Raw genomic sequence first — 22254 nt, 5'->3', positions numbered from 1 at the left:
TCCGTGGGGAAATGGGGCCAGAGGAGAGGAGAAAATCAGGTAAGTAAAGACTCCAAATTGAAGAGGAAAGAAGATGCTCACAGCCCCCCAAGGAAAATGTGAAATCCCTCCCCTCTCTTTAGCTGCTACCCCCTTGAAGGCGGCTCAGTCTGGGCTCCCACCCTCTCAACAGTCAAACCCTGCTTCCAGTGAGAAAAACCCTGATATCGGTGAAAGGCTAGTTTCAAATTATGCACCAAGGCTGCCTGATTTCTGCAGCATCAGCAGTGCCGCATTCTGCTGCAAATCACAACTTCACCAGCTGCGTAAAATAAATGAAACACTACGGATTCGGATGCATGGTGAGGCAGCACTTAGGATGCATGAACAACTGCCTTTTCTGAATGTAGTGGTCAGCATGCAGGAGGTCAGAAAAGGCCTGAACTATAAGGGAAGATAAATGCTGTGATTAAATTCAGAGTAAATATCCTTGGGGCTATAAAATCCAGGCAAGTGGTAATAAAGCAAGAGAAACGTTGCATTGGGATTGTCAGCGCTACACGATGTCGACTCCCATTGTTCATTGTATTCATACTTCGTTATCCTTGCCCAAGTGCACTAGAGGAGGGAGAAGGATTTACTCACACACTTGAAGCTCTGCCTGCGAAGGACAATTCCTGCAGACTGGACCCCAACGGGGACTAGGATAATAGGAACATGACATAGTCCCAAGATAGTACTAGGCACATACTGAGCACTGAACAGCAAGATGGTTCTGAACCACTATCTCTGCCCTGTGCGATCCCTGGACAAATTCACCCCAACGTCACAGTCTGCTTCCCACAAAGTTGTCCCAGAGGGGAGTCCTAAAAAGAAGAACTGTCATGGGTAAGCACCTCCATCAGAAGTAAGGGAAAGACACCCCGTCTATATCGAACCTGAGCTGATGGAAATCATAGGCTATGTAAGAGCAGACTCAGAGGAGGAAGAAGCGGAGGAGTCCAAAAGGAATTGTTTTCCAGAGAAATCATACAGTGCCCTGAGCAAAGCAAGCATGGTAACCGGGTCAGCCAATCAGAACGCCGAAGAAGTGATTTACCAGGCAGCAGGGCCATGATTGCCACATATTTCCCATGAGCCATGTGAGTCTGTCTCACCCTCGGCATCTTCCAGAGCAGGAGATTTCATTAGAGATGGGCAAGTGCCAGAAATGTCACTGTAAAATAGGATGGGTAGTTGTTCTTGGGCACCAACTCTTTTAGTGGGGCGGCTATGTTTACTGTGTAGTCAGCCTGAACGCCAGTCAATGCATACATGGAGGCTTCTCCTATAATCTTAAGTAAACAGCTTTGTTAGCTCAGGGCATGTATGTGCTGAATGCCAAGGGAACTGGGGCAAAATTCTTTCAGCTCGTAGACACCACAGCACTCGTTTCCCACTGGGGCCTCACCTGTGATGTTAAACCAGAGCTGGCTGGGTCCGATCTCGACGCTGATCACGCCCACCATGTGGTTCACGGGGTCCGTTTCCATCACAGCAAAGTTAAAATGAGGCTCGTCGAAAGCTAGCGGCTCTGAGGAAGGGCCTGGGCTAGAGACCCAACTGATGTGAAGCCGCACGCTGGAGGAAAGTGGGGGGTTGCCCCCGTCTGTCGCCTTGACCTGCCAATGAATACACAGGCCAGGTTTCAGAGAGAAGTGCTGGTTTAGCAATCTCGCACACTAATCAGGTTGGGCTGCAGTTCTCAGGGCCCGGCTCTGCATGATACTTCCCTGCAGTTTCTCTTTGAGTTTTAAGCCTGAACTCACCCATAAACCACAAAGCAAACCTCACTCATATGGGCAAAGTTTCACCTGCTTTCACAGTGACATCATGCAAACCAAATTCCTGTTGGTCACAAAGCAAACCCTTATACTTTCCCAGGCTCACTCCAAATCAGACCCTTGCTTGCGTCAAAGCAGAGAGGGACCTGGGCCAGGAGCCTGGATCCAAAGGCCCCTGAAGTTGGCAGAAGTTTGAACCTGAATTGAAACTTTGTGAGTTGGGTCCAGCTCCTCTCTGCAATGGATCTGAACCAGAACCCCAAATCTAAACACCTCTAAAACTATGGGAAAGCTCAGACTCAGATCCAAGCCCAGGTGAGATCATGTGGAACATGATATTCTCCCTGGAAGAATGTGGTGTATTCCACCCCAGACTTTCCCTCCATTTTTCATACCTCCATCTCACTTTCGCTGGTTCTCTTTGTCCCTCCATCTGTGTCCATCTCCCCCTCCTCACTCTCTCTCTCTCTTCCATGTGTCCCTCTCATCTTATCCATCTTCTTTCTCTCCTCTCATTTTCTCCCTCCCTCCTACTTCTGTTTCCCTCTCCCCTTCTCCCTTCAGGTGCATTCTCTCTCTGTGCCTCTCTCACCGTTAGTATGTTGTATTCCGAGGCAGGGAAAGCCTTTCTGGAAAGCACCATGCCTGTTGCAGGGTTGATGGTGAATATCCCCTCATCATACTCCTCCATGCTATAGGTGACCTGTCCATTCTGCCCCACGTCACGGTCTGAGGCAATCAGCCTGCAGACCGGCAGTGGAGCCTCGGAAGCAGCTCTCTCTTGGAGCTGAACCATGAAGAGTTTGTGGGGGAAGCTGGGAGGATTGTCATTGGCATCCAGGACCTGGATCACGACTCTGGCGGTGGACTTCAGGGTTGGATCTCCGTTGTCTGAAACAGCAACCTGCAAGCAAACCAGGGGACTCGGTGAAGGAGCATCTTGTCATGACCCAGGGCACAACAGCCAACCCTCATCATGAAGGGCAGTTGTGAAAATATACGGTGTTTGTTGTGTGTATGTGTATTTGTCTGCCAACACGATCTGAATGTCACTTCCCTTGTCTGGATGAAATTTCAAACCTATCCAACTGCATGTGACCAAGTTGTTCTCTGGGGTCTGCAGTTTGCAGAAGTTGTGTAAGTCACACAACGTGGTATTGTCTAGGGCTGGTCCACATGAGAGGAGATGCATTTACTAACACTACTCCTTGTGCCGAAGGGTTAGAGAGTAAAACGGATGTGGTTAAATCTGGTCCTAATCTTGCTACACAAATATATACATTCTTCCAGGGTTCTGGATGCATGAACAGGCAGTCATGACCTCCCCATGGTACATGTGAGCTCTGTGCCAAAAGTCATTAAAAAGGTGATTTAACCTAGACTGAGCAGACCTGTGATCTTTGTGTGACAAGTTATTGATAATGTTTTGTATACAGGGACTGTAACAAATGGGATGGAGGTTATTTGTCTTTGTTTAGGATTTGGCCATTTTCACTGATGTGTTTGTGAAACTCTTGGAGGGTGGGAGAAAAGGAACACAAAGGTCCTGAAACTGCAGAAAAAGTAGTGTGCTGAAATATCTCCCAAATGATCATGGAATCCACAGAAATATAGAAATGGGGCAGGAAAATTCCCCCTCGTCTGGAACTATAGAGTATTTAGAAACTATAGAGCATTTAGAAACAGTCTGACAAATGTACTGACGTAACTGAGCACTGGCACTGGAGACAAGAGCTTCTGAGTTCTAATACTGACTTACCCCGAGTCTTGGGGCAAGTCACTTAACCTCTCTGTGCCTCAGTTTGTCCCTCTATAAAATGGGTATAATCAGATCTCTTGGGATGCTGTGACACTGAAAAGGTATGTGTGTGTAGAGTGTTCTAAAATTACTAAACATTATTGTTAGGGAGGAGGGGGCTGGTTCCTCAAGGCAACTGGGGATTCCTTCAGCTTTATGGGAATCACCCGACTGTAGGGAAATCTCCTAGTGATGTAAAGGCAGCATAGGTTGCTCCATACCCACCCTTACTTTCCTTTCTGCATAGGCAATCCTGGGCTGGTGGAATGGCCCATAGGGTTGCTGTGCCTTCTCTAACTTGTACTGGGGGTTAGTTTGGCCGCAGCTGTGTTCCAGGACTGGGGAGGCCCCCTTCCCTTCCCTCCAATCCAACAGCAGCCAGCGTGAGGTCAGTGCTGCTGAGGACTGGGCCCAGATAATGTCGTACACCAAGACAAATAAGGGTGAATTTCTTTGGCTTGGCCTCTTACAAATGAATCGTTGTCTATGTTGTTAGAGGTTAGAATTGTAATTCCCACCCTTCGTTCCCCATGGTTTGGCAACAGGCCTCATGTTTCTCTGCTCTTCCGTTAGGAAATCTTGAGGCACTTTTCAAAAACATTGTGCAGCTGGCACTTGGGGCAACACGGGGAAAAAAAGCAGAACATTTAATTATCTTTCCCAGCGCTTGGGAGCTGATGGTATGAGCCTCTTTCTCTGTGTGCCAACTTGCAAGGCAATGTTCTTTGAGGACTTGAAACACTTGTAGGTAAATAAAGCTAATTACAGCTTCGTCATTACCCACCTCTAGGATATGTTCAGCCTTGTGTTCTCGATCCAGCTGCCGAGAAGTGGTGGAAATCAGACCTGCCAAGAGAGAAATAATCTTTGAGTTCCAAGCCTCATAGGAGGGGATGGCGCAAATCGCTCTTCTAACTCGCCAGCCAGAGCCACCGATTCCAATGCCGATGTTACCCCTTAAGTAAATGGATAGAAAAAAGCAAGAGGACTGTGGGAAGAGAACATTTCCTGGCTTCAAACGAGCAAACTTCCCATTCTTGCGAGTAGAAGTGGTTTTCCAATGTGGAAATGTTGCCTCCTGTTTCTCCGTTTTAAACACTGGTCTCTAAATGTTACAGTATTTGGGGCAAAAGTCTGAAGTTCCTTTTTATGGAGGGGAAGAATCTCTCTCCCAGCCAGCAGCTGGAAGCTGACGCTAGATAAATCCAGGCTATGACGTACACATTTTTAACAGTGACAGTAATTAGCCATTGGATCAGCTTTCCAAGGGATATGGTGGATTCTCCATCATTTGAAGTCTTTAGCTCTAGAGTCAATGGCTTTCTGAAAAATATGCTCTAGCGTGAGCTTGTTGTAGGGATTAGTGGGTGAAATTCTCTGGCCTGCGTTATGCAGGAGATCAAACCAGGTGATCATAATGGTCCCTCCTAGCCTTTAAATCGATGAATTTCACAAGTAGCTAACCGAGGAGGGATCCTGATGGTGACTCCTCTCCTGGCTTAACAATGATCCTGTTCAGACGGGCTGCCAGCTCTGCACTGTTTTCAAAACCAGCTTTTCCGCTGATGGAAATGTTATATATAATGCATGACTTTCTGACAATGAAGAGCCTCCTGCCTGCGTCAGCCCTGTGTCTGCCACGGCCAGCAGTCACTGCTTGATTTATTATGTATTCGTTATGGGTCAAATCCTGAGGGCCCTTACTCACGCAAACGCCGACTGAAGTCAATGGGAATTTGTGTGAACACTGAGTGAGGACCTCCAATTTGGACCAGTAATAATACTTATAATAACCAATCATAATGCCTAGGGAGTTTGTGGAATCTCCATCATTGGAGATTTTTTAAGAGCAGGTTAGACAAACACCTGTCAGGGATGGTCTAGATAGTACTTAGTCCTGCCGTGAGTGCAGGGAACTGGACTAGATGACCTCTCAAGGTCCCTTCCAGTCCTATGATTCTATGATAATGCACTATCATTGTAAGCGTAATTACAATCTATTGGACTTTCCATCTGAGAATCCCAAACAGCTTTCCAGACATTCATTAAGGTGCTTTGGCACCTTTAATATCTCTGCAATGTAGATATTATTATGTCCTTATTCCAGATGGACAAATGGAAGCAGGGAAGGTTGAGGACCATGTACAAGGTCACAGAGTAAGTCAGTGGCAGAACTGGGAATAGAATTTGACAGTCCCCTGCTTTAACCATTTGGCCTGGTCCACACTAACCCCCCACTTCGGACTAAGGTACGCAAATTCAGCTATGTTAATAACGTAGCTGAATTCGAAGTACCTTAGTCCGAACTTACCGCGGGTCCAGATGTGGCAGGCAGGCTCCCCCGTCGATGCCGCGTACTCCTCTCACCGAGCTGGAGTACCAGCGTCGACGGCGAGCACTTCCAGGATCGATTTATCGCGTTTAGACAAGACGCGATAAATCGATCCCAGAAGATCGATTGCCTGCCGCCAAACCAGGAAGTAAGTGTAGACCTACCCTTAGAGTACACACCCTGTTACTAGGCAGTGTGGCCTACTAGCCTGGACTAGGGCTCAGGAGACCTGTGTTCTATTCCCACCTTTGCTATTGGGTGTCACTTCCCCTCTGTGTGCCTCAGTTTTCCCATCTGTAAAATGGGGATAATGATACCACCCTCTTTTGAAAAGCACTTTGAGATCTGCCATTGCAAAGCTAGGCATTATTATTATTTATGATTTATAATGAGTACGACAAAAATGTCCTCTCCTCCTTGTCTCTCTTTATTGGTATGACCGCTCTGCAGAGGGGGGAAAGCACAGGGTATGAGAGATTCCAGACGAGGCCATTGCTAAGGTGTATGTTTGGTTTAACAACCACGTTGGAGGGGAGGGATAGCTCAATGGTTTGAGCATTAGCCTGCTAAACCCAGGGTTGTGAGGTCAATCTTTGATGGGGCCATTTAGGGATTGGTCCTGCTTTGAGCAGGGGCTTGGACTAGATGACCTCCTGAGGTCCCTTCCAACCCTGATATTCTATGATTCTAAAGGCACCTTTTTAAAACCAGATTGTTTCACAGGGTTGCTTGCCCTCAGTAACCATACTACACAGCAGCTGTGTCCACTGGCTGGCCTCCCTGAATCTCATCCACTGTCCGCTACACAAATGCCAACTCCTGGTGAAATATCTCCACATGCAGAAAGTACCTTTGAAAATAAATGGGGAAAGATTAGACTTTACCTTGCATATTACAGATCCCATGTGGGAATAGACTCTCTATATTCTTCATATACTACTGAACATGTGTGTGGTGCAGTGTTGCTAACTCCAGTGATTTTATCACGAATTTTGGGACACATGGTGCTTTAAGCCCCAACTCCTGGAGTCGAATGATGATGTGAGAATCTCAGCTTTCTTTTGTTTTTTAAAAGTAAGTTTTTAGCCCTCACAGTTAGGGATAAAAGCTTGAAAATGCGACTGTGTGTACCCCAAAGGCTCAGGAACCAGAAGGCAAATTAAAGTGAACCCCAAATATATAGTTAAAAAAACCTCGTGATTTTTAAGTTCATCTCATGATTTTTGAGGCTTGACCTAGGACTTTTGAACACTAATTGTTGACTAGTTGCCTGGGTGGTAGTGAGTGCCTGTAGCAGTCTGTCTAATGGATATGAAGCAACAGAGGGTCCTGTGGCCCTCTGTTGCTTTTTACAGATTCAGACTAACACGGCTACCCCTCTGATACTCTAATGGATATGTAATTCTCATTGGCAACCCTGTGCTTACATCATCCCTGCTTTCCTTCACCACCTGCTGTCGGTTGGATTTGCCTTTAAAAAGAGAGTGGAAGGCGTCAAATGCCATTAAACATTTGCAGGGGTGTCAAAAATGACAACCCAAATGTTTTAATATCCTGTTTCTGATCCAAGGGTTAATACATTTACTGGACCGATACTGTTGTTTTAAATTTTGTCATAGGTACTTTTGTGTACACGTGTCTAAGTGCAACAGGCAGCAGAAAATCACATGTGGCTGCGAGAAACGCCCTGCAGCTGTGGCAGCTGCCACTATAAATATTTATCTGATGCATTTAAAACAGTAAACCTGGTCTCGTTAATGTATCTTATAACAAGAGTTTGGATACATGTGATGGATTCTTCCCCCAATTATCATTTCTACATCTGAGCAGAGGTAGAAAAGCAGGAAGCAATAATACAGCAATCAAGGAATCTTTGAATCTGTCCCTTGTCATAGAATCATAAAAATGTAGCGCTAGACGGGACCTCAAACAATCATCTAAGCCTCTCCCCCCGCCCTCCCGCTGAGGCCGGAACAAATATATCTATGAGAACAAGTAACGCTCTGATTTAGCAAAACACTTCGGCACATGCTTAAGTGCTTTGCTGAATCAGGGCCTAAATGCTGAGTCATAAACAGTGGTGCCTGGTGAGACTGCTGAATCCTGTAGCAACGGCTTACGTGTGAATAGCTGGGAGAGGCGGGTGGATGCCAGGTGGGTAAGTGGATGTGAAAGGGGGAACATGGGTGAAATGTATGCAATGCAGTTGTAGTCATGTTGGTCCCAGGATATTAGAGAGACAAGGTGGTTAAGGTGATATCTTTTATTGGACCAACTTCTGTTGCTGAGAGAGACAAGCTTGCGAGGCCTGAAGAAGAGCTCTGTGTGGCTCTCTCGCCAACAGGAGTTGGTCCAATAAACGATATTATCTCACCCACCTTGTCACACTGGTAGAAAGTTAGTCACAAAAAGGAGGCCAGACTGAGGGCTGGCCTGGTGGTGGAACTGAAAACAAACTGGGTTCTGGCTGAGCATCACAGCAGCTGGGAAATGAATGAGTAGAGGGTGGGTGGACTCGGTCCTACTGATCATCATTCTATGATAGACGTATCATGGTCCATGCTAAACCTTCCCTGTGGATAATGGAGGACGCTGCTCACCAGCACTGGTGATTTTGCTTTATGTCCATAACTCCTGTGTACAACGGGGGGGAGAGGGGGAGTCTCTCTTCCATTGGCTTCTCTTTCTGACCCCAGGGCAAGCTCCACTAGGCCAGACTTGTTTCTGTGCCCCCCACCCCATGCCCAATCGCAGCTAGTGATGCCTCTCCATGGTTTGTTAACCAGCCTGCCTTGAGCCCAGCAAGTGCGTGTGGTTAATGGTTAATTGCTCTAAGTCCCAAACGGAGCTGTAGTGCTGCACGCCTGCCAAGGCACACAAATGCCAAGTGTGTTCGCACAACTCCGGCAGCTGAGCACTCGGAGCCCCAGAGGCTGAGACCGGACGTGAAGTTTAGGGGAAGCCAGCTGGAATTAATACCTAGTTTTTCTTTGTTGCCCTTCTGTTACGCACACTCTGAAATCAGAGGGCTAGAGTGGAAGGCAAAACCATTACTTCCCTTGGCTCTTGTGCCCTGAAGAGATGTTTACACACAGCTGTTTGAACCACTTCCTCCTAGGAGCTGGAAAAAAGCACCCTTCCCCGATCATTGCTGTTTTCCTTTCTCATTTGGCCAACACCGAGCAGGCTCTCTAATGGGATTTGAAATCCACTCTGGGTTTTTTGGCTGACTTCCTTGTTTGGGCCCCAGTGCTCAGTAATGGTACAGGTACCTTGTCGCTGTTTGGAAAGGCACAATGACTATCCAGGAGGCTGGAGCTCCAGAGGCCAACTCAGCCCCTACACACAACATGGAGGTTAGATGCCATTGGAGCGGTTAACTCCCTCGAGCTTTTACTGCCCGGGTTAATCATTGAGCGGGGTGGCCTTTTTACAGAATCCCAGACAAGAACCAACACAAACATGTTTACTCCTAGGTCGTCTCCTCCTCCTAATAATCTTCAGGCTGGTCCTGAAGATCACTTGCAAACTAACTCAGGTCCTGTATCGGCTTTAAAGTTCTTTTCGAGCTGGAAGGAAAGTTTGCAAGGCCAGGAATGCACAAGCCCTGTGCTTGCAGCCTGTCCGAGCCCACGTGCTGAGCAATGAGAACAGATCATTTCTGCCTGTAGCAACAGAATGCTTTCTGCTCATTGTCAGAATAAGGAAAAAGAAAGCCAGGCATGTTGGAACAGGAGCAGCAACCAACAGCGCATTGGTATCAGCCAACAGAAAACAACAGCTTCTGCTGGCAGAGCTGGGGATAGGGTTCTGACCTCATGCCCAGCTCGGGCAAGAGCAGAACCCAAAGAGTTAAAACAGGGAGCTCCAAGGTCAAGGGCACCTGAGCTTTTTACCACAAGGTCCTGAAAAAGGAGGAGGTAGTTTGCCTGAAATCCTCTTTCTCTCTTATATTGTCCCCTTCCTTCTTTCATTTCTCCCCCTCTCTTGTGCTTTCTTACCTACCTCACCCTTTTTCTTTTTTTCTGTTCTCCCATTTTATCTCCTCATTAGACCCCTCTCCCTTTTTCTTTCTCTTGACACAAATTGTTAATGGTGAAGGCAATTAACCATTGAAACGAACTATCAAGGGCAATGGTAGATTCTCCATCTCTTGATGTCTTCAGATCCAGACTAGATGCCTTTCGGGAAGATATGTTTTAGCCACACACAAGTTATTGGGCTCATTAAAGGGACAACTGGGTGAAAGTTAATGGCCTGTGACATACAGGAGGTCTAATGGTCCCCTCTTTCCTTACATCTCCCTGTGATGGAATGTTCACCCCACAAAGGGTTAATGTGGCCCAGGAGGGATTAAGTAATCCAATAGGCCACATCTGAGGGAGAATGAGCCTTGATGAGCAAGCCCTGATTAGGGATGGAGCCCAGCTGAGTAGGAGCAGGTGGGGCTAGTATAAAGCAAGGAAGTTTACGCAGAAAGGGGCTGCAGTGTGGAAGCCTGCATTCATTCTCTAGACTTAGAGAGGGAAAGGAGGAGACCCAGGGGTAGAGAGAAAGTCCTGGGATCCTGGCCCTGAAGGAAGAGTTTACCTAGAAGGGTGGTGGAGCAGGAGCCCGATAGAGATGGAGTAGGAAAAGGCTCAGGGAAACAGCAGCAATGTTTGGGATGGTGCAGACTTCGGCTGGTGATTAGAGGGTCCAGGAGCTGGAACCTGGAGTAGTGGGCAGGCCCAGGTTCCCCTGCCAGCTACTGGGGAAGTGGCACAGCCTGGGCAGTGAATGGGAAGGCTGCTTGAGACAGTTCATATGGAAATAGTATGATATTCCAGAAGGGGGGAAAACACATATTTTCACCAGGGTGAGTAAGGGCTGTGCAACTGGTCCTTAAAAAGTTACATCTGGGATGACATTAGCCCAGTAGTAACAGGGGTCCATACATTCCAGCATCCTGTCTCTGACAGTAGCCAGCACCACATGCATGAGAGGAAGCTTCAAGAACCACCCCTCAGTGGACAATTCTGGACAAAGCTAGCCAGCAGGTGTGAGGGATAGGGGTGCAGGCAGTCTGGCCTAGCAGTCACAGCTGGGCTGAGGTCTGCAGGAATCAGGGTCAGAGTCAGGCTGGAGATCAGAGGCAGTACTGGGCTAGAATTGAGAGGCAGGAATTGGGGTTAAAGCCAGGATGGAGACAGAGACCAGGTGAAGTCTGGCATTACAGCAGGCCAAGGTCTGTGTGGTTGCCCGGACAACTTACTGGGGTTAAGTAGGGGCAGTTGGCCAATCAGAGAGCTTCATGATACTGTCACTATGGATCTCTTGGGTGGTACTTCCTGTGGCACCTATCCTCCACCCTGTTCCCTGGCTATACTTCTATATGACTACCTAGTGGCACTGTGGGACTATCAGCTACTCCAGGCTCTGCAGGCCTGGGTTCTAGTGGCCAGTCCCTTATACAGGGGACACTTCTTTCTAACCCATTAATGGTTAGTTTATTCCCTAAGAATGTATATCCCTTATCCAATGTAAAATGATTCCATCTAATGTGACAGTGGATGCCCTCATTCTCCATATAAATATCCAGCTCTTTTTTTGAATCCTGCTTAACTCTTGGCCTCAGAGATGTCTTGTGAAAGTGAGTCCCACAAGCTCCAAGTCCTGTTCCTTTAAGGATGCAAAGTGAGATTATGATTGCACTGAATTTCAGCATTTTGAGTGAAGTCAGCAGTGAGTGCTTTCCATGATGAGAATGGTTTCCCTGGTATCAGGGTCACCCCTGACACCATCAGATCTGCCCTGCATATTGCTGATTAGGAGTGAACAGTCTTCACTGCTGTAATTCATTTGGAAAGGAGCAAATGCTTTCCAGGGTTCTTTAGAAGAGAGGTATCTCCTGTGTTCAGGTCAATGGAGGTCACTGCAAAGGTGATCTGAGCAAGGGGTGGTTTCACACAGGGCCAGCTCTGGATTTTTTGCCGCCCCAAGCAAAAAAGCCTCCTGCCACCCCCCGCCCTCCAGTGGGGAGCGCGGCAGGGGAGGGCGCCGAGCCTGGCTGCGGCCCCGCTCTCCCCAGCCAGCTGGATCGCCGCGGAGAGGGCGGCGAGCCCGGCCAGGGCCCCGCTCTCCCCGACCGGCCGGAGCGCCAGGAGGAGGGTGACAAGCCCGGCCAGGGCCCCGCTCTCCCCGACCGGCCGGAGCGCCGGGAGGAGGGCAGCGAGTCTGCCGTGGCTCCGCTCTCCCTGGTGGCCGGAGCACCGGGGGAGGGCAGCCCTGCTCTTCCTGGCCGGCCAGAGCGCCGGGAGGAGGGCGGAGAGCCTGGCCGTGGCCCCGCTCTCCCCAACTGGCTGGAGCGCCAGCAGGAGGGCGGAGAGCCCGGCCGCGGCCCCGTTCTCCCCAGGTGAGCGCCGCCCCCCTCCAGGTGCCGCCCCAAGCACATGCTTGGAGGCTGGTGCCTGGAGCCGGTCCTGGTTTCACAAGCACCTCTTTGGCTTGTGTCTCCAATTCCTAATTCCAAGAGTCAAATTCAGGAATGTGAGAGCTGGTAATAAAAGCCGGAGGATTTGCAGCTGGAACAAACCCAAGCATGTAAAGGCTTGTTGCAGGAGCATGAGGGTAGAAACCCAAGACTTATTCTGGCTTCAGCTTTTACAAGGACTTTAAATCCAGTCTCATCTGCAAGTCAGTACTGTATGCAGCCCTCTGTTTAGAGGTGACAAAGAAAAAATCCACCCCACAAGTATTGCCAGCATCATGTAACAACACTGCACAGTTGATGTTAGAACAGTCTGCAGTTTCCTAAACCTTTTACAGTCAGATGGGCACGGTGTGCTCAGTGGGACAGAGCAGAAAACAGGTGTATTAGATCTGGGTTAAAACAATGCCCAACATAATATATGGAGATATACCTATCTCATAGAACTGGAAGGGACCTTGAAAGGTCATTGAGTCCAGCCCCCGCCTTCACTAGCAGGACCAAGTACTGATTTTTTGCCCCAGATTCCTAATTGGTCCCCTCAAGGATTGAACTCACTACCCTGGGTTTAGCAGGCCAATGCTCAAACTACTGAGCTATCCCTCCCCCCCCAAAATGTGACTCCACTGGGACTTGAACCCAGAACCTTTGAATCCCTTCATCCTCTAGAAGTCCAATGCACTATCCATTGTGCCACAGAGCCACCTTTTTCAAGGGGAAAGACTGGGGATGTTATACGCCAAAGAAGTCCAGGCGCAACTGGCACATTGTTGCTCAGGTGTCTTTCTTAAAATCAAAGTCTGAAGACCCCCAAATGACTTTGATTACTGTGTCTGTAGGAGGGTGTCACAGAAGACGACACGCTAGCATGATCAGCAGGCACTGCTTGCTGCAGGGTCATTACAGACAGGCGGCTTCACGGCCAGACTTTCAGCCTCGCCTACTCCAAGACAAAGATATACACGTGTTGTACAAGAAATGACATATCTGAGGGCACACAGCTACTGCAAGTCATAGAGAATACCATGATAGCGGATGGCCTCTGAAAAGGCAGAGCTGGAGAAAATTATGCATACCTCTAAGCATAAACCACATTGATCCTCAGATACTAGGCTCCCAACTGCCTCCTGTTCAGACATTTGTGGGATTTTTATAGCCAATGTAACTAACTTACAAGACCACACCCCATTAGAGCTCACAGCAGTAAAGCAGAAAGTGACCTTTTCCTCCCTGAGAATAAGGTGCCCATATGTCTCAAAGCACGCTTAGATCTGCACACTGGGAATGGGCTGGGAGCCCAGCTGATAGGTGACGGATAAGGCGAATGCATTCAGGCATGTTTCCCAGCCCTGGTCTCCTGAAAGGAGGAACTCGGGTTTAAAGAGGGAGGGGAGCCATGTCTGCAAGGCTTTCCGGTTCCCTCCATGGAAAGAAACACACAGGGAAAGAAATCAGTTTCTGGAAGCAGTAGCCCCTCCGGATGCAGGAACCCAGTAGGAGCAGATCGCTTAGAGCTGGAGGGTGTTCCCGAGAGAGAGATTGGTGAAAGGTACCAGTTTTCTGAGACAAAGTGGATACCATGTATTCTACATTTCCTTGTCTTCAGGACAAGTGACCAAAACCACCCTATCACATCGACATCCTCAATTCCCTCCACAGCACCTCCTCGCCACCTGCAAAACTCCCCGTACATTGCAACGCAATTTACATCAAAGAATGACTTCCGAATACTAGGCAAAGCCAATGTAGATGTCTGCAAACATTTCCCGCTAAAACTATGTCTCGCAAAAACTCAGCTGCACCATCTGCTAGGCTGGGCTGGGGATATTCCATTGCCAGTGGCAGGAAGCTCTCATCTTCACTGTGTTTATTCCCTCTTCTTATAAACAAAAGGTTAATTACCCCTCTTCTCCGCCCTCTCTCAGGTAGCCGAGAGGGGGGACAGGGTTGAGTCCTTTATGCGAGCTCTATGCTGTCTGGGGAAGCCCTTTGTTGAGGGGTCATTCTCAGGGGGGCCCTTTCTGCTCCCTGTAAAGCCTTGTGGCTCTGAGAGACTGACTTAAAGGGGACTGAATTCCTATCGCTTCGCAGAACAGCTGCAGTGTGGGCTGCGTCCGCCAGTGTGTGTCAGCTCCAAACAGGAGGAACCTCCCTCTAGGACTGAGAGGTGGAGTGTAACCTCTGTGGCCCCTGCAATTCTTGGCATCTGTGAGACCACCAGCAAAATGACAACTGGGGGGAGGGGACCCTCTGTCCACAGGGAACTACATTGAGACCTGCAGGCGAATCCCAGAAGTGGCCACCATGTCCGGCAGTGGCTCCTGGGAATGGGGTGGGGTGAGGTGGGGCAGGCGGCTCTGCCGAGCACTGACCTCGCCTGCGGGTACCTCCCCCACAACTCCCATTGGCCACGGTTCCCTGTTCCTGGCCAATGAGAGCTGCGGGGGCAGTGCCTGCAGGCGAGGGCAGCGCGTGGAGCCCTCTGCCCCCGCTCTCCTCCAGGAGCCGCAGGGACGTGGTGCCGGCTGCTTTTGGGAGCGGCACGGGGCCAGGGCAGGCTGGGAGCCCCCCTTAGCCCCGCTGCGTAACGGGGCTGGTAATCCTGCGGGCTGGATCCAAAGCCCTGATGGGCTGGATCCGGCCTGCAGACTGTAGTTTGCCCACCCCTGACCTAGACTGTGGTGTTCTCCAAGTTTAGGAAGTTTCTTTTTGAGTGTGCTGTTGGCTCATGACTCTGAAACCTTTCTGCCAACTCTCATCTCTTCAGTATTTGCTAAAATTGAATGACTAACAACAATGGACTCTGTGGTTTCCACTTGAAATTACTCAGAGCTCATAACTGAAGAACATAAAGAAAGTAAGACTCCCAGTCATGTCCAGTCAGAGCCACTTCTGCCTCAGCAAATTCAATCACTCAGAATATTCTCCTGTCTTTGAATGTTGGGTTGATCTCAGAGTGAGTGTGGTAGAATTTGGAAGTGATCATTTATACCCTCTTTTAGAGCTTTGCTGGTTCTGGAATTTAAACCCTTCTAGAACCTTTCACTGTCTTTCCTCCATTTAGTAAAGAAAGAGAGAGAGGCATTTTTTGGCTTTGAAAAAGCATTTAGAATAAAGAGCTAGAATATTGGAAAAACCTCTTCAGAGTGTGTTAAAAGCTCTAAAGGCTTCATGGTGCCAGAAATTCTCTGAGCCCTTTCCCCCCTCTCTTTAAATTTAGGTAAAGTCACCCATTTGTGAATGGTTTCCCCCCCCCTACAACTATGATGGTTTTTCACTGTCCTGAGATGGTCAAATAGATCCCCATGTCAAACACATTGTCAATCATCACTGATGACAAAGAGCAGCATTCTGCCTTCCACCACTTTTCAGCCATCGGTAGCCTCAGGATGAGACACAAGAAGATTGTAGTTGAAGCCATTTTAGTGGGGCAATCAATACGTTCCCTTCCTCATTGTGAAATCAGCATTATGTTAACAATAAACTGCCGACAGGCCAGAAATGTAGACAAGCTGTGACTTTATCTGGCAACAGCAATCAATGCCTTCTTTTTCATTTCTGTAGATACTTGCATGTAAACCTACGGGTGCATGCCAGTGTTTCCAGGCAATTGTTTTGGTCGTGGATGACATGCAAGTAAAGGGGAAGAGAAAGGAAGCTAGATCAAGTTTGGAAGCAGGTCCTCTCGCTGCTCCCAAGCTCTGAGTTTAAAGAAGAGACCTCCCACCAAGTGATAAGGTCACCTTTCATCAGATGCACACAACCCCGGAGATGGAGAGTACAGAGAGAGGGATGGGAGATGGCTTATATGTGAGTGACGCATTTTTTGTTTGTGTACAGACATTTCCCTTAGAGGTGAATCAGCTGGTTTGGATTTTAGCCTGGTTATTCTAACATAAAATTAGAATATTGTTTTTACGTGGCTGCTGCAACTCTCTAGCAGAGTGAATAGTTACCGGGGGTGCAGAGGAACGTAGAGCCGCAGCTGCTGAAGAAGACAGATGGGTGGGAGGACTCCAGAGCCCACCATGTAATATTATCCAGCATGTTGCCATTTGTGGCCAACATACAGTACCATCTTACAGGGAGTACAAAAAGAGTCTCTATTGAAATCTAGAGGTTCTCACCATTTACTATATTATACTATACCCGCCCTCCCCGCCACATGGTCAACTCTACAATATCTCAACATCTGGAGCCCACCAGTCCCCCTTCTTAACAAGCCAGGGGAGGGGTTACTAGAGACTGATGAGCAACACCCATTGCCAAGAGCTGTTAGTTCACTTGCCTCTTCAGTACGTCCAGCTGTTGTAGCATACTGAGAACAAGGAAGTAGGCATAGTTCAAAACTTTAACCGGTTGCACTATCGTGGGGCTGTACATGCCAGATTCATTTACTCAACCCCATCGCATACTCAGAGTCTTTGCCCTCCTTTCCCCAGTTCCCAAGAGCTGATATAGTGAGAGGCCTGGCAGAGCTTTCATTTTCAGACCGGCCCCGTGCCAGACTCTCCTAGTTTGGGGAAGCTGGTTACACTAGCATCAGTGGCCTTTGGAAGGCGCTAACGGATCTGGCAGTTAATGCTCTGAAAGATGTCGTCTGGAGCGATGGCAGAAAGAGGCTGAGTCAATGCTGCACTAAAAGCACTGGCGAACCAGAGGAGTCCCCCGGGATAGCAGAATTTGTTTTGATTGATCCTGTCGTATGGAGATCATTCTATTCCACAACCAAAGAGTGCCTTCCAAAAGGCCATTTCCTGCTGGTGCTGATACACTTGCTGCTGACTTACACTGCTCAGTGGGGCAGTTGATTGTAAATACTAAAAACAAATTTCTTTGAGGCTCTCACAGAGGTAAAACAATCTTGTTTCTTTCTGAGAGCTGCAGATAAAGACTGTGACCGCTTGTGGGAGTGCCAGTGACAGACAATTGGCCTCTTAGCAGACATTGTCCCTGGGGATTTGGATATTGGAAAGAGTCACCGTTAAACTGACCCACTTCATGAGAGGCCAGCTGTAATTTAGCAGCTGTGCTCTCTCCTGCACTGAGTATGCTATGGAGGCACGGAGTCTGGTTAGTCCTTACCTGTGACAGGGTCAATGGTGAAGAACCCTTGAGGGTTTCCATTTACGATGTGGAAAGTCAGCTTCCCTGCGGAGCTGCAGTCTGGGTCCCTGGAATCAAGCTGAAGGACAGAGGTATTCACTGGGGAGTTCTCCATGACGGAGGCGTAAAAGACTGGTCTTGACATCTGGGGCGGGTTGTCATTGAGGTCGGTGACTTCAATATAAACTTCGGTCACAGAGGACAGAGGAACGGAACCTCGGTCAACAGCTAACACTGTCAGCCAATAGTGAGATGTAGATTCTCGGTCCAGTGGTCCCATGGTCTGAATTGTACCTAGGAGAGTTACCAAAAGCTCTTTCAATGGATTCCAAGAATTCCAAAAAACATGCATGACAATCCCCTTAAAAATTCTGGGTTGGAATTTGTGTGTGGTCCATTAGCAGTTCTGTGTTACCAGGCAGGAGATCTGAGTCTCAGTGTTGAATCTGGTGCATGGGGTAGGGCTTATCTCAGAAATGAAGCTTGCACACCTTGGGGTTGTTGGGTGGTGGAGGGGGAGAAAAAGGTGTGAAATGCTGCAGGAGTAGACCCTGACGCCTGAAGTGACTCTTGATTTAATACCCTATCGGTCCAGCTGAACAAGGTGCACGCAAACCTCACTCTACTGTGGGGCCTACAGCTGGCCCAGGCAGTCCTGGAGGTGGGCAATGAAAACCAGGAAGAGGACAGGGAAAGTATGTCTGGGACATACACCAGTCCCAGGTATCCCTGAGCAGCTTCAGGTGGTGGGGCTGTCATGGGACTTTGGCTGTCTTGCAAGGTATCTTCCCCTTGCAGAGCCCCTTAGGGAGGCAGGAGATCCACACATTGGTGAATTCCCATTGGGAGCAGCTGCCCCTGTTAGCTCATGGGGTTGCACATTCCACTCCCCTGCACAAGCAAGGGTGATTTGAGCCCATGGACTTTGCAAACAGAATACAGAAAGGTTCTGTTGGGTCAAAATTCAGACCAACCACAGGATGTCATTTAAGCCAATCTTCACAGTGCCCCCTGACATACCTTTACACTGGCCCGTCATTACCTGTGTCTTCTTCAATGCGGAAGACGGCCAGGCCAGTGCCCTCTCGGATGAAATATTGGAGTTCTCCATCCTTCCCCTTATCGCCATCCTGAGCTGTTACCGTCATCACCGACGTGCCCTCGGGGCTGTTCTCCTGCACCCCGCCGCTGAACACAAAGGAGGCAAAGCGAGGAGGGTGTAGGTTCTCGTTGACGTCAAGGACATCAACCGCCACGTGGCAGAATGAAGAGCGAGAGATGGGCCTCCCGCCATCGCTGACTTGTATGGTCAGATTGTAAAAGTTCCTCGTCTCATAGTCCATCTCTTTCTCCACCCGGAGAGCCCCCGTCAACCTCTCCATGTGGAATGTCCTCTCCTCGTTGTTGATAAGACTATATTTTACCTCTCCCCCAGAGCCAGCATCAGGATCAAAGGCTTCCAGGAAGAGCAGAATGGTCCCCAGGGGCAGGTCCTCAGGGACCTTCACATGGTTCAGGGCTGGGATGCAGTGTGGGGAGTTGTCATTTACATCTTCCAAAGTCACAACCAGATTGGTGACCGAAAACAGCTGGTGGCCTGTTCTAGGCTGGTCCCTGGCTTCTATTTTTAGCACATAGCGAGGCCACAATTCTCTGTCCAAGGGGCCAGTCACTGTCACCTCCCCAGTGATACTGTTAATGACAAATTTATCAGTGGGGGCTAGGAGGGAATATTTTACCTTCCCATTGTCATCTGTATCAGCATCTTCTGCTTTCACCTGTGCTACAGTTGTCCCTGTTGTTACATCTTCTGGTATCACCACCCCATATGCACCTGGTGGGAATTTAGGAGCATTGTCGTTGGCATCCAACACATTCACAGCCAAGAGTTTCCATGATGACCTCTGAGGAGTGCCAAGGTCATACACAGTAATGTTAAGGATGTAGAAGCTGGTTCGTTCATGGTCTAAAGGGGAGAGAACTTGGAGGAGACCCATTTCTATGTCAATTGTAAAGCAACTGTCTTCATTTCCATCAGCGATCACATAGACCAGTTTGCCATTAAAGCCAGTGTCGGGGTCAACAGCTGCAAGGTCAACAATGGTTGAGTTGACTGGGGCAGTCTCCATGATATCGATAGACCTTGGAAAGTTGTCATCAAACTGAGGTGCATGATGATTCACATGATACAGGTTCACAGATGTTTCCTCCTCCAAGCCTTGGTCCTGAGACAGAGACTCGATGGAGTGGATTATATTCTCCGTCAGCTGCTGCAGCACCCCCGTCTCCTCGCACTGCATGCGGACTGGGAAGCCTGCGCTGATCACAGTGATGTTAACAAATGTAGGTGAAGCATAGTTCTCTCCATCTGTTGCAGTTATTTTCAGAGAATAGAGGGGTGACTGCCCAGCAGGAAGATCTCTGAGAGAGGTTCTCAGGGAAATGACTCCAGAGACGGGATTCAGGTCAAAATGCTGCAGCTCATTGCCAGACGTGATTTGGTATCTTACGTGCTGCAGGTCATCTACATCAATGGCAGATACTGTGACCACGGGGTGCCCAATAGATAAGTCCCGTGGGATGCTTCCATTGCAGTTTGCCTTCTCGAACACTGGGGCATTGTCATTCAGGTTGTTCAGAATGAGGGAAACATAAACCTCGGTCTCATGGCGGAAGGGGGATCCCCAGTCTGATGCCCACACACGCAGATGGTACCATCTCTGCATCAGTTCATAGTCCATTGGCTTGGAGGTGGAGATGATGCCTGAGTATCGGTCAATGACAAATGGAACTGCTTTCTTGTTGGCTATGCTGTAGGTGACAAAGGCATTCTCCCCATGGTCATGGTCTGTAGCCTGCACTGTTAAAACACTGGTGCCAGGCGGGACGTTTTCATCAAAGGTGCCATGGTAGGAAGACTGAGTAAAAGTTGGAGCATGGTTGTTGCAATCAATGATATCAATGGCAACAGTGGCGTAGGCCTGACTGTTGGCTGTTGTAACTTCAAGCTCAAAGTGAGACTGGTCTTGGAAGTCCATCGTTCTGACTGTAGTTATGAGCCCGGTTTGAGGGTTGATTTTAAACCCTGTGCTGTCGGGGGTGGGTCTCAAAATATACTTCAGTTTTGGAAAGACTGGAGTGATTTTAGCCATAGCAACTTGGCTCCCAGGTGGGGAAAATTCACTGAGCTGGACTCTGTACACTTCCCGCTGAAATCTGGCAGAGACGTACTTGGAAGGAGGTATGTGGATAACTCTAATCTGCGAGCACAGAGGTGGTTTGCTCTTGTCCTTGGCCTGCAGACTTAGATTGAAACCAGAGGGGTTAGCCAACCAGTTGATCTCTTTGGTTGACACAATCATGAACTCATTGCTCCCAACAAAGGATTTCATGGCTTTGAAATGCCTTCCTGGATCTCCGGCCACAATATCAACGGACTCGATCCCGGGTTCTGAACCACTAGCTTCCACAAGCAATGTTGCATAGAGGAGGTCCTCGGCAGAGTCAGCTGGTGTCACTATCACTGAGGTAATAGCTGGGGGCTTCCCGGCAGATGGCTCCACTTGGACCACCAGACTAGCTAGGTTTCCGAATCCATTGCCCTCGGAGATTTTCCGCATTCGGTCTACAGCCAGGACCTGCAGCTGATGTTTCCCTCGGTATGTACCATTCAGCCTCCCGGCCGTCATCACTACTCCGCTGGTGGGGTGCACCGTGAACAAGTGTGAGCGAGTGTGGAGGGCGTAATAAAACTCGGCATTCTGACCCAGGTCAGCATCCGTGGCGCTGAGCACACTGATGGCAGTTTTCGGAGGTGTGTCTTCTCTGATGGTGACTTTGTACGAGGGGGGTGAAAAGAGAGGCTTCAAGTCATTCCTGTCCAGAACGTGGATCAGCACTTTGGCCCACGCTTCGTAGGCAAAGGCTTTCTCCGTGGCTTGAATGATCAACATGTAATTGTCTTTGACCTCCCTGTTTAAAAGTGCCGTGTTCCCGCTCCTCATTCTGATCCTCAAGAAGCAGAAATCCCCAACCGTGTGCTCCTCGGTTTTAAAGAGACTGTCGCTGTCCCCGGAAACTATTCTGTATTTGACGGCCCACTCTGGGTCCCTCACGTAAATGCCCATTTTGACATAGCTCTCGACGTAGGTCTTGGGGGCAGAATTCTCATAGATTGTGGTGTTATAAAAGGGGTGGGTAAAATGCAAGGGGGAGGAGTTGCCTTTCTCAGAGCTCCCCAGGCAGGCCAGACAATGCATCAGAAAACAAGCAGAGCTCAGGACACGCTTCTTTGTAGCAACTTCCATGGTGCGTGAGGCGGGGTGTCTCCTTGGGCCCTGAAGGGAGGCAAAGAACGAACAATTAGTCTGTTAGCTAACATGGATAGGGACAGTTATATTAAATCTCATATGTTACAGCATGAAAGAAGATGCAACACAAGGTAAGGATGTGATTGAACTACGCATTATGCTCACATCCAGCAGGACCTGATTTAAAGAAACAGTATCACTCTCCAGCAAATGTCACAAATAGGAACACAGGAATTACCAGACTTGATCAGAACCATGGTCTGTCTAGTCCAGTCTCCTATCTCTGACAGTGGCCAGCACAAAGTGCCTCAGGGAAACTCCATTGTGGGGAGATGTGGGACAATCTGCCCTAATCTCATCCTAATCCCTAGTAGCTAGAGATTGCATTAAACCCTGGTGCATGAGGTTTTCGGTCCCTTCCAAAACTCTCTTTTTTA

The 22254-nt window shown here is 48.8% G+C and overlaps 1 protein-coding gene and 1 non-coding gene across 2 annotated transcripts in view; both read right to left on the bottom strand.

Annotated features, from left to right (window-relative positions):
- FAT2 (FAT atypical cadherin 2) overlaps positions 1–21838 on the bottom strand; it is a 66355-nt gene extending 44517 nt beyond the window's left edge. The window contains exons 1-5 of the mRNA XM_034780242.1: positions 18550–21838; positions 17487–17801; positions 4385–4446; positions 2395–2706; positions 1430–1640 (exon numbers count right to left, since the gene is read on the bottom strand). Of these exons, the coding sequence (XP_034636133.1) occupies positions 1430–1640; positions 2395–2706; positions 4385–4446; positions 17487–17801; positions 18550–21814 (4165 nt within the window). The 5' untranslated portion in view covers positions 21815–21838. The remainder of the gene's footprint in view (positions 1–1429; positions 1641–2394; positions 2707–4384; positions 4447–17486; positions 17802–18549) is intronic.
- Positions 13020–13104, bottom strand: TRNAR-UCU. Its single transcript is given in 2 exon segments — positions 13020–13055; positions 13068–13104. It is a non-coding gene; the product is annotated as a tRNA-Arg (tRNA).
- Positions 21839–22254: the final 416 nt, after the last annotated feature.

Source organism: Trachemys scripta, chromosome 8, assembly GCF_013100865.1.
Source record: "Trachemys scripta elegans isolate TJP31775 chromosome 8, CAS_Tse_1.0, whole genome shotgun sequence".
Classification (NCBI taxonomy): domain Eukaryota; kingdom Metazoa; phylum Chordata; order Testudines; family Emydidae; genus Trachemys; species Trachemys scripta.
This window is presented reverse-complemented; position numbering and strand designations above follow the sequence as displayed.